Below are 15,590 nucleotides of genomic sequence, written 5' to 3'. Positions count from 1 at the left end.
AAAAAAAAAATATTTTTAAGTAATCTTGTTCCTAATGTGGGGCTCGAACTCACAACTCTGAGATCAAGAGTCACATACTCCACCGACTGAGCCAGGCGAGCACTCCTCTTTATAATTTTTTCATGCTCTTTTCTTTTTCTCTTTCTCAAAATTGTGTTGGAGAACAGAGCTGGAGCGTTTTTAGGCATCTGAATTGGGAATCCTTTTCAATCCGTGGTTTACCGGCCAAGCATGTAAAGCGCACTTTGTCCAGCAGGGGGCACACGTGGACTGTGATTGCCTCCCTGCCTCAGGTTCAACAGGCTCCGCCGCTGAGAAATGAAGGGTTTGTTTTTTTTAATTTTTAAAAAATGTTTTTATTTATTTTTGAGAGGCAGAGAGAGCACGCGAGCAGGGGAGGAAGAAATGAAGTTTTTGTTTCATGAGTCAGTGCATCTATTTCCGCAACAGATGCAAAATCAAATCCTTACAATAGGAAAGCAGGTATAAAACCCGAGCGTAGAAGACGTGGGCCAAAGGACAACACTGGAGCAGCCACACCCGCGGACGGCCGGTACCTGGGCCTTAGCCCCGGTTCACCGAGACCGCAGCCCTGGCTGGGAGGACACCACGAAATAAAGCGGCGCAGATCCCGCTCGGCCCTAGCTCATTTCTGCCCTATGGGAATGCCAGAGGATCAAAATGTTCCAGAGAGGGTGGACAGTCAGATTACTGGCAGAGATGTCAAAAAAATTTTTTTAATGTTTATTCATTTGTGTGAGAGAGAGCTCGTGAGCAGGAGAGGGACAGAGAGGCACAGAGGATCCAAAGTGGGCTCTGCGCTGGCAGCAGGGAGCTGATGTGGATCTTGAACTCATGAACTGTGAGATCATGGTAAGGGCTGAAGTCAGATGCTTCACGGACTGAGCCACCCAGGCACCCTGAGATCTGCAAATGTTAAACTGACCAATGAATCAAACCGTTTCAGAGGGGCACACAGGGTGGCTCACTTGATTAAGCATCTGACCCTTGATTTTGGCTCAGGTCATGTTCTCATGGTTTGTAAGATTCAGCCCTGAAAGCTCAGAGCCTGATTGGGATGCTCTCTCTTTTTCTCCCCCCTCCCCCCCTTTGCTCTCTCAAAGTAAATTAACATTTTTTTAAAAAGCATGAACATATGTCAGTGCCTTTCGCAGAAGTCCGTGGAAGGCTTATGAACTGAGAAACTGAAGTCCAGTTTCACAGAGGGGTGTTGGCAGAGTAGGTCAGCGGCTGTGGGCACGGTGGCTCGCGGAGAGCGGTAGGTCTCTTTTGAGTACGTGTAAGATCAGTCCAGTTCAAACTGGCCTAATGGAGGGGGGAAGGTATTAACTCACTACCACTTTCCTAATTCCAGCATCTTATTCCTTATACACTTAGGAAATTCTCGGATACAAACTGAGCATCTTACATTTCAACTGAATTCGGACCCTAGCTCCCTGGGGGCAGCCTCAGATCCCACCAGTTGAGGGCTCAATCCCACAAGAGCACCCCCTTCCCCTACTTCAGATGCCAGTCAAGGTTCCAGCTTGTCACCTGTGCTTCTGACCCACTGGCTATAGGTCAGAGGCTCCCAGGACCACCTCCTTGGGTTCAGTTAATCTGTTAGAGCAGCTCACACACTCAGGACACCTCTTTACTCACTAGGTTACCAATTTATTACAAAGGATGTCAAAGGCTAGGAATCGATAGCCAGATCAGAGGTACGAACGTGGGGTGAGGTCCTCCACAAAGGAGTTTCTGTCCTTGTGGAGCTAGGACCCTGCATGGTGGCACGTGGATGCGTTCTGGGTCATCCATCTGAGAGCTCTCTCTGGACCTTGTCCTTTTGGGGTTTTATGGAGGCTTCACTGTATAGGCTTGATTACTTGGCCACTGGCATTTGAACTCAACCCCCAATCCCTTCCCCCTCCATGGAAGTCATGGGCTGGGACTGAAAGTCCCAATGTTCTTTTTTTTTCTTTAATTTTTTTTTTTTGGTTAATATTTCTTTATTTTTGAGAGAGAGAGAGAACGAGTGGAGGAGGGGTAGAGAGAGAAGGAGACACAGAAGGCTCTGAGCTGGCAGCACAGAGCCTGAAGCGGGGCTCGAACTCATAAACCATGAGACCATAACCTGAGCCAAAGTAGGATGCTTAATAGACTGAACCACCCAGGTGCTCCACGAAAATCCCAACACCCTAAGAGCAGGGTTGTTTCCCCTGGCGACCAGCCCCCACCCTTAGGTGCTTTTCAAGTCACCTCATTAGCATAGCAAAAGACACCTTTATCTGCTCCCATCGCTTTGGAAATTCCAAGGGTTTTAGGACATTTCTGCCAGGAACTGGGACAATGACCAAATTTATATTTCTTATTATAAATCACAGTATCACACTCAGTTGGCTGAAGGGTTTTGAAATACACTGGCTTGTGGCACAGAGGGTTCTAGAGCTTGGTCCATGTCACTGAATTCCTTTTAAAAATTTTGCTACTCCTGTAGTTCTGCTTTCCTCTGTTGGCTTTGTTCTGAGGCAGGCTGCAGCCCAGCATCGGGCTGTGACAGCTCCAGGCTTGAACCTTACCCATTCAAAGACCCCGGGAGAATGGGGGCAGCTGTATTTCCCGAGAGTATAGCAGAGGCCCTGGAAACTCTTCAGAGGAAAATGGATATAAGCTCATCCAGGAGCCGATAACTTGACTGCTGGTGTTATCAGCGGAGTAATATGCCTACCGGTTAGTGTTGGTCACAGACTCACCCCTAGAATAGGGAATGAGGTTGATGGGAAGATGGCTGCCCTCCAAAAGGACATCGAGATGCATTTATCTATTTATTTATTTATTTATTTATTTATAATGTTAGTTAGCTATATACCACGCAATATTGGTTTCAGAAGGAGAATTCAGTGATTCAGCACTTAGGCACAACACCCAGTGCTCATCACAAGTACCCTCCTTAGTACCAATCACCCATTTAGCCCATCCCCCTCCATCAACCCTCAGTTTGTTCTCTATTGTTAAGAGTCTTTTGTGGTATGTTTCCCTCTCTTCTCTCCCCCCACGTCTTCCCCTATGTTCCTCTGTTTTGTTTCCTAACCTCCACATATGAGTGAAATCACATGGTATTTGTCTCTTCTCTGACTGACTTATTTTGCTTAGCATCATACATAGGGGTGCCTGGGCGGCTCGGTCAGTTACGCTTAGCATCATACATTCTAGCTCCATCCACATCATTGCAAATGGCAAGATTTCATGCTTTCCGATGGCTGAGTAATATTCCGTTGTATGTGTGATGTGGGAAACAAAGGCAGGAGGAAATGGTAGATAAAATTAAATTTCCTCGTAACCTGCAGCCCGTTGACAAAGACTTGAGGCAGGCGGAGTGTACATTTCTCCGGGAGCCTCCTACTGCCTAGTGTGAATTCTTTACTGGAGAGGTAAATAACCCGTAACTTGATATAAGCTAGGCTTCCAGGATCTTGTGAATCTTCTTTAGCATATGAAAGTCCTTTTGAGAACCTCCCTTTGGCCTTTTCCTTCCCACAACTCCATAGTGTGTAATCAGTCACCTGTCACAACCCGGTGCCGCAATTCCCGCCCAGCGGTCCTGTCCCCAGGCTTTAATAAAAACACCTTTTTGCACTGAAGACATCTCAGAATTCTTCTTGGCTGTTGGCTCCAAATCCCACCATCGCTACAAACCTGCATCATTTTTGGTATCCAACGTGGAACACCTAATCTTTGCATCTGGACTCTGAGCTTTGATGCGAATTTGCTGAGGTTCTCTCTCTTTTCTTCTTTTGCTCTCATTTAGGGCTTTTCAAGGAGTACCGTCTTATTGGGACACTTTCATGTCACCTGCTCAGGCTGCAACCCGCTAGCCCATGGCTGCTCTACAGAGAGGAGAAAGCCTGCCTTTTGGCTGGAAGTCAGTAGCCTGGCTGGACCGGTAATAAGACCCAGAAACCTCGTGTCCTCTCTTTAGTCCTGTCCCTGCACAGAGCTGTCTGTCTGGGCACGGGACAGCCACCGAAGTGACTATCATGGCTGCCCATCCTAACTCCCTTTTGAAGTTTCCTCTTCATTGATCTAATGCGATCCCCTCCACATCTCTAGTCTAGCAGCTTCTGGCCTCGAGACCTCCCATGGAGCTGGCCACAGTCAGGGGCCCAGTCAGGGGCTGGTTCCTAGGAAGTCAGCTGTAAGCACTGCATGTGTCGGAATGTCCCTTAGGTCATGCTGGATTTCTAGCTTTTCTGTTTTCTGTCCTTTGTTCTCTACTTCATAACGGGGTCATTTCACCTTGTAAACCTTTCCAGTGTTTTCCATGGGTTAAAAATGGCGGGTTGGTCACAGCCTTCTCAGCGAGGCAAACTCAGACCATATGCCAGCACCGCTGTAATCTAGAATGCGATGGAAGCAGGGGGAGGGTCGGCCTCCCTTCTACAGGGCCTTTATGGCAGGTGGTGGTCATAGTGATTTAGTTCCAGGGATGCCTTGGGCCACTTTGACACCAGGAACCCCTGACATATCAACTGTGGGACACCACCCAAGAGTCGGGGGGGATTTTCTTAGTAACTGACCTTTTTTAAGTCCCCAAGGACTCTCCCTTCGGATGCCTTTTTTTTTAAGTGTTACTTATTTATTTTTGAGACAGAGAGAGAGTGCTAGTGGGGGAGAGGCAGAGAGAGAGGGAGAGAGAATCCCAAGTAGGCTCTGTACTTTCAGTGCAGCTGCAGGGCTCAAACCCATGAACTGTGAGATCGTGACCTGAACTGGTCAGACACTTACCCAGCTGAGCCACCCAGGCGCCCCTGGGATGCTCTTTTAACCCACCGGAAACAACTTGGATTGTAAAATTTGAGAAAGGACTGATCTTCTGTAACACTGCGTGGCCTCAGTAGGATCTATCAGTTAGATCTCTTCTGCGGGAAACAGGGCAAATGAGCGGAGATACCCTAGAACCAGGCCTTTATGGGTCTAAATCAGGACCCAGACGTAAGGGCCTCTTATTATCTAAACAGGACTCCTCCAAATAAATGCAGGTTGCTAGAGGAAACACAGGCCATCCCTAATGAAGGATACACTATCTGTCTCTCATTACTCTCCTCCTGATAGATGTGGGGGCTTCTCCCGCATTCATTTCTTCGGCTAATAGCTATAATTGGAACCGACGGTCTCTGATAAATCTACCTCGGGATGGGGACTTGGAGCAATATTCCCAAGCAGCTGCTAAACTCCCTTTGTTTCAGGAAATTCCCTGCCTTCTCGGGCCCAATGTGGACTGCTATATCCATTTTTATGGGGGGAAAAACATGGCAAATGCGCACCTGTCCGAGCTGACGAGGTTTAGAACCCGGAAGCCTGTCTCTCCGCCTTCTGCGAGCACCTCGCCTCTTCGGCCTCGGCCTCCCCTCCTCCTGTGTCTGCATCACTTTGGGCGCAGCCTCTATAACGGGCTCCTATACCATTCTTGGCGCCTCTGGCCCCATTGGCTCCTCCTCCCCTCACTGTCAAGGAGCCTGAGCACCTGCCTTGGGCCACCCGCTTCAGATTTCCCCACCAGTGTCCCAGGTAAGAATCGACCATGGGCAACAAGTTGATGGCCTTTTAAATGGACCCAAGTGGAACATGATTTGGTGTTTAGACTATTTTGAGTTTGTTGGTTTAAGATACACATGCCGTTAGAGTTACCAGCACTAAATATGAAACTTTTATTCTCCCTAGGGTTACTGAAGGTCAAATAAACTCATGTTTTCTCTTTTGCAATTGGTCAGCAAAAAGATGACTTAAAATGATAGTTAATGTTCTCTTTCTTAAAGTCTTCATGGAGAGTCGTTAAGATAGATTTCAATATTTGGTAACCCGAAACTGAAGCTTTGCTTGCACAATAAATAGGATTGAATTCACTGGACATCTAAGTCTTTGCCAAATGAGATAAAATACTAAAGGATTGGTTATTGAATGTTTGTGCTTTTGACTTATTGTAGAGAAACTAAGAATACTTGAGTCTGTTGGTAAACATATTTTGTGCTTAAATGTATTCATAAATTTACCATCCAAAGAATTCTGGTGTCAGAGCTCACAATCGGTTACTGCTTAGTTTTCACTGGAGACAGAGGTTTCTAAGAGGTAAAATTCTGCTAAATGTAGTTAAGACTGATGGAAATAAGGAAAGCAACTCTGGATAAAAAAAGTTCTTCTAAAAGGTTTATGAAGGGAAATCTTTGGAAAGGAATTTTATGTGTGGTCAGGACTAAAGTTGAAGTGAATGTACTTTAGAAGTACACTGGTATAAGATTGAAATTATGCTTTCTGTTAAGAGAAAGTTTTCTTGGATTGTTGGTCTGCTCTTGATAAGAAAGTGTAAACAAAGGGTTTTTTCCTCTTTTGTCTGCCTAGAAAACCAGTTTTTATGTGTTTTTAAAAAATGCTTAACATTTATTTATTGTTGAGAGACAGAGAGAGACAGAGCATGAGCATGGAAAGGGCAGAGGAAGGGGGAGACACAGAATCCAAAGCAGACTCCAGGCTCTCAGCTGTCCGCACAGAGCCTGATGCGGGGCTTGAACCCACGGACGGTGAGATCATGACCTGAGCAAGTCAGCGCTTAACCCACAGCCACCCAAGCGCCCCTATTTTGTCTTTATCAGGTCTTTGATGACTTAGTTAAAACTTCTCAATATTAAAGGAACTAGATTTTGCTAACAAGCATGTAACCCTACCTGTTTGCCTTTGGAATCTCTTATTGTCACCCTGGTTAAACAAACAATAAGCCTTGGGTTACATTTGGGTAAATGCTAGAACTATTCTAGAGATATCTCTAGATATCCTAAAGCTTTAATATATTTTGGGATGAGCCCATCGCTTGATATTCGAATTGTTTAAGTGTTGTGCGCCACAGAAGTAACCGAATTTCCTTGTCAACTGCACCATCATGCACTCTCCTCAGATCTCTAACCTTTTCTGTTTTACAGTCTTTTTGTCATTTGTCGTTTTTGTGACTCTTGTTTGAAATATTGCTGGTTCTCTAATGTTTGCTCTTCCATGTTAAGGAAACTTTCTCTTAAGATATCCATGACCTTCAGACATGTGATAAAATATTCATTTGTGAACAAATTGAAGCATTTCAGTTTCTCTGCCTAAACCTTCTGAAATTCAAAAACTCTCCTTGAGTGTTCTTTCTTTCATGGCAGTCATAGTTATTCACATAAAATCTGTTCTTTGGGGCACCCAGGTAGCTCAGTTGGTTACGCATCTCTTGGCTTTGGCTTGGGCCATGATCTCACGGTTTGTGGGTTTGAGCCTACTGTCAATGCAGAGCCTGCTTGGGTTTCTCTCTTTCCCTGATCTCTGCCCCTCTCCCACTAGCTCTGTCTCAAAATAAACTTAAAAAAAATAAAGGTTCTATTCTTCATGTAATAGGACCCAATTAGAAACATTGGTTATTTTACCAGGGCTTTGACTAGAATGTCATATTTGAGAGACATGCATAGACTCAGATACGACCAGACAGCTTTAAGGAACTAAGGTTGACTTTATGAAACAGGAGCCATAAAGCCCCTTGGAGACGTTGGCCCAAAATTTTGCGCACAGAGTTCCCAGCACCCTCCCCAGGTGAGTAAAGCAGGTCACTTCCTGGCAGGTGCAGGGACCTCAGGACATCTTGGGGACCTCAAGAATAGGAATTTGCCCAAATTCTACAGATATTGCAGCCATGGCTGATGGCAAGTGCTTGGCTTGGCTTCTGGCCTGGAGAGACTACCAGAAGTTCAATCTAGATTCCTCATGAAAAATTCCAGCAAAGCAGATTTTAAAAGATCTATATCGCCAGTCACTATTCTTGCTGAGGTTATATAAATAATTGTGCCAAGTTTGCTAAAACTAGACTTGTTGTACAAAAGAATTAGTCTTGATTTGGCTATGGCTCTCCACACTAAGGTTTTCAATCTGTTTCCAGAAAACCTGTCCTCACTGTAGACCTATCAATAGGTAAAGACTATAATGCTCTATTGAATTATTTACTTGAAGCTGGGTTAATTCATAAATATGTAAATGAATACACAAACCATATCATCCCTAAACCTGATCTAACAGTTACTAGACATGCATCCCATATAAATGCAGGAGACCTAGTTTATTTAAAGAACCGGAAGTCTTGGGGCTCCTGGGTGGCTCAGTCTGTTAAGCGTCTGACTTCGGCTCAGGTCCTGATCTCACAGTTCGTGAGTTCGAGCCCCGCGTCGGGCTCTGGGCTGCCAGCTCGGAGCCTGGAGCCGCTTCCGGTTCTGTGTCTCCCTCTCTCTCTCCCACTCACATTCTGTCTGTGTCTATCTCAAAAATAAAAAGAATTAAAAATATTTTTGGGGGGGAATTGGAAGTCTAATACAACAGGGGATTTAACTCCACAATGGAAGGGTCCCTACCGGGTCATATAATGTACCCCCACTGCAGTAAAATTAGAAGGACAGTCCTCATGGAGTCACATATCAGGAATCAAACCTATACCCTCCTCACAGGAATCTAGTATGCCAGTTGACGCACCTTCTTATTCCGTGAACCTGTAGAAAACCTCAAATTTCTCTTCAAATGACAAGGAAGGACTTGAGGAAAGTCCTGATTAACTATTAAAGGCTGACTTTATCGGGCTGCTTCTTCTCATAATAATATCAACCTTCATGGGTTGTCATTTCCGGTGTCTCCATGCCTGGTACTCAAACTCCGATGCTGCTAGAACTTGTAGCTCAAGGATGGTCGTTTCTCCTCAAGGATGTTTATATCTGCTGTCCACCTCGGAACAGCTGCCTCTGCCTTTGGTGACTCCTACATAGAAATACCCCCCTTGACCAGCGCGGACCATAGATGGGGACATCTCTAGTCCCTATTCAGCCAGAAGAAATTATGGAATATGAGACCTTTCACCCTCAGCAGCCTTAAAGATGGAAGGGTCAACATGGTTCAGGGGGGAATGACGTGGGAAGCAAAGGCAGAAGGAAATGGTCGGTAAGATTAAATTTCCTTCTAACCTGTAGCCCATTGACAGTCACCTGAGGCAGTGGAGTAAGACATTTTCTCCAGGAACCCCCTACTGTCTTCATGTTGAAGCCCTCCAGTATCTTGTGAGTCTTCTTTTGTTGTTGTTGTTGTTTTGGTTTTGTGTTTTTTAAAGTTTACTTATTTATTTTGAGAGAGTGTGTGTGAGTGGGAGAGGGACAGAGAGAGAGAGGGAAAGAGACAGAGAGAGAATTCCTGAGCAGGCTGTGTACAGTGTGGAGCTTAATGAGGAGCTCAAACTCACAAACCCTGAGATCATGAGCTGAGCTGAAGTCAGACGCTGCAGCCACCTGAGCCTCCCTGGTGCCCCTCTTCTGAGTCTTCTTTAGTATACGCAAGTCCTTTTGGAAACCTTCCTTTTGACTTTAACTCCAAGCCCACACTACATAATCAGTCACTCCTCACAACCCCAGCGCACCTCTCTCTACCTGCAGGTTCTGTCCCCGTGCTTTAATAAAGTCACATTTTTGCACCAAAGACATTTCAAGAATTCCTTCTTGGCTGTTGGTTCTGGACCAGCCACCCCCGCCCCACTCCAAACCGCATCATCTCCAGCTCTAAACCAGGGCTGGCACGTAGGAGGTGTCCAGGACATATAATTTGGAGGAACAAATACTCAGTGCCAGGCACTACCCAAAGCACCTAACATGCATGACCTCATTTAATGTCACATGGCATTTTCAGTAGTGTTCCCATTTTGTGGATGAGCAAACTGAGGCCCCAAGACGCTAACTAATTTTGGTGAGGTTGAGCAGGTGGTAGGCGAGGCGGTAGGTAGGAAGCTGACTTGGTTCCAACCAGGTGACCCATGTCCTCAGCTTTCAAATTCCAAATGGCCGGCTCACAGGTCAACTGCGTCAACACCAGAGCCTACAATGAGGAGAGTAATAGCAAGAGGGACCCATATCCATGGGGTCAGGAGGCCCAAGGTCACTGGTGGCAACCACATCTCTAGTGACTACTGGAGACCAAGTCATGTCTACCTGATGTTTTTGTCCCTTGAAAACAAACCTTCCCTGATGCCACCTGCCTTCTCAGCCCGGGAGCCTCTCCTTAAAGCCCCACCATGTGATCATGTATTTGTCTGATCTCCCCCAGCGCCCAGAGGCCAGCCAGGGGGCGGTCACTCCTCTCCCCTGTGCAAACATGGTGCCCGAGGAAAAGGCTGCGTTCTGGGGCCTCATCCACCTAGACAAGCCTCTGTTCGCCTCCGGAGACTCCGGGCTCCATGTGCAAGAGGCAAGGAGGCAGGAGGAGATGACTTCTCAGCCCCCACTCCACTACCCCTGCCATGGCCGCCAGTGCTGCCCAAGTTCCCCTTCCGTGGTGACCACAGCTCTGTCACGGGTTCCTGTTGGCTCTTCCTTGGCCTCACCCCACATTCAGGCATTTCCCTCCCTGACACAAGGACCAGGATCTGGGCTCCTGCCCTGGTCGACATGGACATGGTGCCCCTACTGCTGCTGCCCCTGCTGTGGGGGGGTGAGTGGGCCGAGGGAGGAGGCTGAGCAGGGGCGGGATGGGGCGGGAGCCTGGGCTGAGCTTCCCTGTCCCCCCAGGGTCCCTGCAGGAGGATCAGGAGTACCAGCTCCAAGTGCAGGAATCCGTGACCGTGCAGGAGGGTCTGTGTGTCCATGTGCGCTGCTCCTTCTCCTACCCCTGGAGCCCATGGTTTTCCAGGAAGATGCTCTACATATACTGGTTCCAGGGTGGGGACACCCCAAATAACCGTCGACTGGTGGCTACAAACAACCCACAGAGACCAGTGAGTCCAGACACCCAGGGCCGACTCTACCTCACTGGGGACCCCTGGGCCGAGGACTGCTCCCTGAGAATCGGAGACGCCAGGAGGAGCGACGAGGGAGTCTACTACTTCCGAGTGGAGAGAGGAGAAGAAGTGAAATATACCTACACAGATACACCGCTGACTCTTCGGGTGACAGGTGCGGCACAGGCCCCGGGAGAGGGCTCTGGGGGGTGGGCGCCCCCTCTTAGAGCAGGACAGGCCTCTTGAACATTCCCTGCTCCAGGTCTTGGGGATGGGACGGTCAGAAGAGACACAGGCCCGGGGTCAGCGTGGGCCCTGAGGCCCGGTCTTCTCAGGGTCACAGTATGGGTCCCCCACTCCCTGGGGCCATGGCATGCCCCTCTGTCTCCTCAGCCCTGACCCAGGACCCCGACATCCACGTCTCAGAGCCCCTGAAGTCTGGCTGGCCCGCACAGCTGACCTGCAGCCTGCTGGGGTCCTGCGAAGGGGGAAGACCTCTCACATTCTCCTGGGCGGGGGCTGCCCTGGACTCGCTGGACCCTGAGGCCCTGCACTCCTCGGTGCTGACCTTCACCCCGAGGCCCCAGGACCATGGCACCAACCTCACCTGTCAAGTGCAACTGCCAGGAGCCCAGGTTACCGTGGAAAGAACCATCTGGCTCAATGTCTCCTGTGAGTGCTGGGCGGGCAGGAGCTGATCCCTCAGGGCAGTGGGATTGAGCAGGTGGGGGGGGGGGTGGGAGGAGGGGAGATGGCAAGGACAGCCATCCCCCCTCTCCGGTGTGCCCCCTACCCTCCGAGGGTGATGGGTCAGCCTCCATCCCAATTCCTGCCTCTGAAGCAGGACCCCATCTTTCTACCCCAGATGCTCCTCACAACCTCACCATCAGCATCTTCTTCAGCAATGACACAGGTAGGAAGGCCCTTGTCTTCTTGGGGCTGGGCCTAGCATGGGGTAAAGGGTTGGGGGGGGGGTCAGCTCCCAGGAGGGGACCTACTGAATCAGTGTCTCCCATGAGAGCTAGAGGGAGGGCAGGGTCCCAGAAAACCGTGGGGAAAAGAGGAATCCAGTCCAGGGATCCTTTTCCCCCTAGAGATTGGGGAAAGTCTGAAAATCCCACCCAAGGTTTTCACTTCTGGGGCTCCTGGAACAAAGGGCAAGAGCCCACCCCTGGCAGACACCCTGTAGTCCATGACCATCCACGTTTTGCAGGGACACAACACAGGTAGGAAAATCCACTCTTCCCTGGGGCTGTGATAGGAACTGTGTCTCTGCAGGCTCAGGGATCAGGGCTTGGGGGTGAGACCCTCCCCCAGTCCTCACCCCCCGGGTCTGGGCTGCTCCCCCCACCTCACCAGTGACTCCCATCATGGGTCCTGTATTCCCTTTGGCTGTAGCCTCTTCTCTTCTCTGGTTTGTGTGTGTTATTTATGTTTTATTTTGACTGAGGTCTAGTCGACACGTAACGTTGTATTCGTTTTCACCTGTACAACATACTGATTTGATACTGTGTGTGTTACAAAATGATCACCACAAGAAGTCTGGTTAACATCCCTCATCACACGTAGTTACAATTCTTTCTTCCTGTGGTGGGAACATCTAAGACCTCCTCTCTTAGCAACTTTCAAGTCTACAGTATGGTACAGCGCTATTACTTCGTCTCCATGCCTGCACCTTACGTCTTGTGACTTATTTGTTCTATAACTGGACATTGGTCCCTTTTGAAGTTCTCTATTGTTCATTACTTTTAAAGTCCATGGTTTTTTTTTTTCATTTATTTCAAATTGTATTTTGGGGGGAAGGGAGGAGAAGATGAAGACAGTGAATCTCAAACAGGCCCCATGCTCAGTGCAGAGCCTAACACGGGGCTCCATACCATAGCCCTGGGATCAATTTCTGAAACAGAATTAGACGCCGGATGGACCGAGCCACCCAGTACCCAAAGTCTATGTTTAACTGTAGTAAAACAGACACAAGGTAACACTATCTTCTCCATGTTTAAGGGTAGAGCTCAGCAGTGCCCCGTCCATTCCTGGCGCTGTGCAAGCGCTCTGCAGGCTGAACCCAAACTCTGTGTCCATCAGGCACGGACTCCCCTCCCCCACTCCCTGGCAACCTCCCTTCTACCTTCTGACTTGCCAGGTTCTGCTCCCTGAGCTGGAGTTTCTGTCTACCCTCCTTCATCCCTGATCTGGATATTTTCTGGAGGATTCTTCCATGTCCTCCTTCTGCATAGCTCCAGACTGGAGCCCTCATTCTCTCTGTCTCCCCTGCTGGCCTTGCTCACTCTCCCTCTGTCCCATGTCTCCGTCTGTGACTCCACCCCTACCTGACCCTATCCTGCTGTCTCCCACAACTTTCGAGCCCGTCACAGATCTGAGCACGTACCTGATGCCTCTCCACAGCCCCTGCATGTGCTGCTTACCCAGGCTTGGTCTGGACACCACGCTAGGACACTCCCCTGCTCGCCAGCTCCCCCATGAGTCAGTGAGTCTCCAGAACCTCACTTCCTAAATCATTTCCTTCTTCTTGCGCTGGCGCCAGACCCAGCTCCAGTCTGATCCTGGACGCTGAACCCTTGCCTCAGCCTCCTCCTCAGCCTCCTCCTCAGCCTCCTCCCCAGCCTCCTCCCCAGCCTCCCTGGCTCCTGGTTAATCTCTCCTGTGCAGTCCCCACTGGGCCCCAGCAGGATCTGTCCAGACCAGTGCTGATCTGTGTTTCCCCTGCTTACAGCCCCTCCTGCTTCCCAGTAACCTCAGGGCAAAGTCAATGAGCTCAGTGCACTCAAGGCTCAAGATTTCTGACCCTGCCTTCTCTCCCACCGTGATCCGGTCTCTCCTGGTTCTCCTTGCCCAGCTGCAGGTGCACCTCCCTCACCTGCCGGACCTCCAACTCATGGCACATCTTCACTGGGAGTTGCCCACCCGCTGCTCACCCACCCCACCTCAGCGCAGCCCCCTTATTTCTGGAGGCCTGATGTGACACCCAGGGTCATTGATCGGTCACCTGTAGCCTCTCCATCAGCCCTTGTCTGTAACCCTGTCTTTCTACTTCTGGCCCTTTGGGAACAACTAGGAAGACTTGTGTCACAGCCCCACCGACCTTCTGGTGAATCTCTTCCCCAGTGCAGAAGACCCTGTGCAACGGGATGTCGCTGCTGGTCCTGGAGGGCCAGTTCCTGCGACTGGTCTGCAGGGCTGCCAGCAACCCCCCTGCAGTGATGAGCTGGTCCCAGGAGGGGAGGGCCCTGCGCCCCGCCCAGCCCTCAGCACCCGGCGTCCTGGAGCTGCCCCACGTAGGGCCTGGAGACGAAGGGGAATTCACCTGCCAGGCTCAGCACCCGCTGGGCTCCCAACACATTTCCTGTAGCCTCTCTGTGCAAAGTGAGTTGCAACGCAGATTCTGGGGCTGGACAGCCTGGCTAGGTGTCTGGGATGGGGAAGGGCCTGGAGCCTGGGGGCAGAACTTCATCTTCTGTCCCCTGTCCCCAGGAAGCCCCTGTTCCTGCAACAGTGTGACCCAGAAGCAAGAGGGCTCGTGGCCCGTGGTCCTCACCCTGCTCAGAGGGGCCCTCATGGGGTCTGGCTTCCTCCTCACCTATGGGCTCACCTGGATCTACTACACCAGGTGAGCGGGGCCATCCCTGCCCAGGGAAGTCTCCAGGAGGTCCTTAGGTTCCAGGGGGGGCTGAGCTGTCCCACCTGCCTAGAGTGAGAATGAAAGGGGCGACTCTCTGATCTGAGGCCCATGTTGGCTCTACAGGTGTGGAGGCCGCCAGGGGGCAGGGCTGAGTCCAGACTGAGCCTCCCTCCTTTGGGACTCAGGCTGAGGTGTGGCCCAGGAGCCCAGAGGAAAGATGTGGGGCCGCCATGCTCAGCCTCTTCCTGGGAGCTCTCCGCCCAACCCTCTGCAGTGTGCCCCGAGGAGTGTAATCTGGGGACGGGACCGAGTGACAACGTGGGGAGGCCACACCATGTGAAGAAGGGACTACTTGGTGTCTGGAGGGGATGTGGCGTACCAGGCATTCAGGGCCCCAGGGGCCGAGGTGGGTGCAGAGAAACCTTGCCACATCCCGTAGGGGGACTTGTGGGGAAGGCCAGGCCGGGGGAGCCGGTCGGGATCAGCTAGTTTGAGTTTTCTGGGGGCCTTGGCCTGGAGGGGTGCCCCTCGGTGTCTGGAACCCATCCTGGTGGTACAGGAGAGGGGAAATGGTGTGGGAGTGAGGGACAGGCGTGCTTGGGAGACTCGGGAAGGGACTGGCTGGTTTGCTCTGGAGGGAGAGCTCCTGCCATCCTGAAGTCCTGGACAGGTCTGGGAGGGGCAGGATCCCGCCAGATAGCAAGCTTTCAACGATGTCAGACGTCACAGATGCAAGAAATAAACCACCTGACTCATATGCACCCCAGGGGCGCCGCCCGTGTTTGTGACCGTGCGTGTGTCCCTCTGCTCAGCCTGCCCCTCCTTGCTGGTGTCAGCCCTCCAGCCTTCCTGCTCTCCATCCCCAGCCCGGTCCCCGAGAAGGGACTGATCATCTTTCACGGTTACTTCCCATGACCCACAAGTGGCCTGCCCAACCCCTGACTTCCTGGTCTCCCAGATTCCCTGCTCAGTGTGGGCAGCCCTGCACAGTGGAGTCAGGAACACGTCTGCCCCAGTCCAACGACACCTACCTCACAATAACTGCAAGAGAACGTCACAGTGTTTTTAAGTTTATTTATTTTCTTGGAGAGAGAGAGAGAGAGAGACAACGAGAGACAACCACAAGCAGGCTCT

At 50.4% G+C, this 15,590-nt stretch overlaps 1 protein-coding gene across 3 annotated transcripts; it reads left to right on the top strand.

Moving 5' to 3' along the window:
- The first annotated feature begins 10,446 nt into the window (after window positions 1–10,446).
- On the top strand, window positions 10,447–15,584 carry LOC115280512 (sialic acid-binding Ig-like lectin 14). 3 transcript variants are annotated; one of them, XM_029925490.1, is made up of 7 exons: window positions 10,447–10,530; window positions 10,608–10,991; window positions 11,210–11,488; window positions 11,682–11,729; window positions 13,943–14,200; window positions 14,309–14,444; window positions 14,731–15,584. In XM_029925490.1, exons 1-7 carry the CDS (start codon window positions 10,488–10,490, stop codon window positions 14,747–14,749), a joined length of 1,167 nt encoding a protein of 388 aa, XP_029781350.1. In that variant the 5' UTR covers window positions 10,447–10,487; the 3' UTR covers window positions 14,750–15,584. The 3 variants fall into 3 exon arrangements, with proteins under 3 accessions (XP_029781350.1, XP_029781349.1, XP_029781351.1); XM_029925489.1 differs by having other exon boundaries at window positions 14,580–15,584; XM_029925491.1 differs by lacking the exon at window positions 14,731–15,584 and having other exon boundaries at window positions 14,309–14,448.
- The last annotated feature ends 6 nt before the right edge of the window (window positions 15,585–15,590 follow it).

The sequence above is a fragment of the Suricata suricatta genome, chromosome 16 (genome assembly GCF_006229205.1).
Source record: "Suricata suricatta isolate VVHF042 chromosome 16, meerkat_22Aug2017_6uvM2_HiC, whole genome shotgun sequence".
Classification (NCBI taxonomy): Eukaryota; Metazoa; Chordata; class Mammalia; order Carnivora; family Herpestidae; genus Suricata; species Suricata suricatta.
Note: the sequence above shows the minus strand (reverse complement) of the source record. Positions and strands in the feature narration are given on the sequence as shown.

What these genes read in the sequence shown, in the direction of transcription:
- LOC115280512 (XM_029925489.1), top strand. Translation starts at nt 10,488, where the DNA reads ATGGACATGGTGCCCCTACTGCTGCTGCCCCTGCTGTGGGGGG. An exon ending in CATCTGGCTCAATGTCTCCT is followed by an intron (nt 11,489 to 11,681) that starts GTGAGTGCTGGG and finishes TTTCTACCCCAG; the next exon opens with ATGCTCCTCACAACCTCACC. An exon ending in CTGTAGCCTCTCTGTGCAAA is followed by an intron (nt 14,201 to 14,308) that starts GTGAGTTGCAAC and finishes CCCTGTCCCCAG; the next exon opens with GAAGCCCCTGTTCCTGCAAC.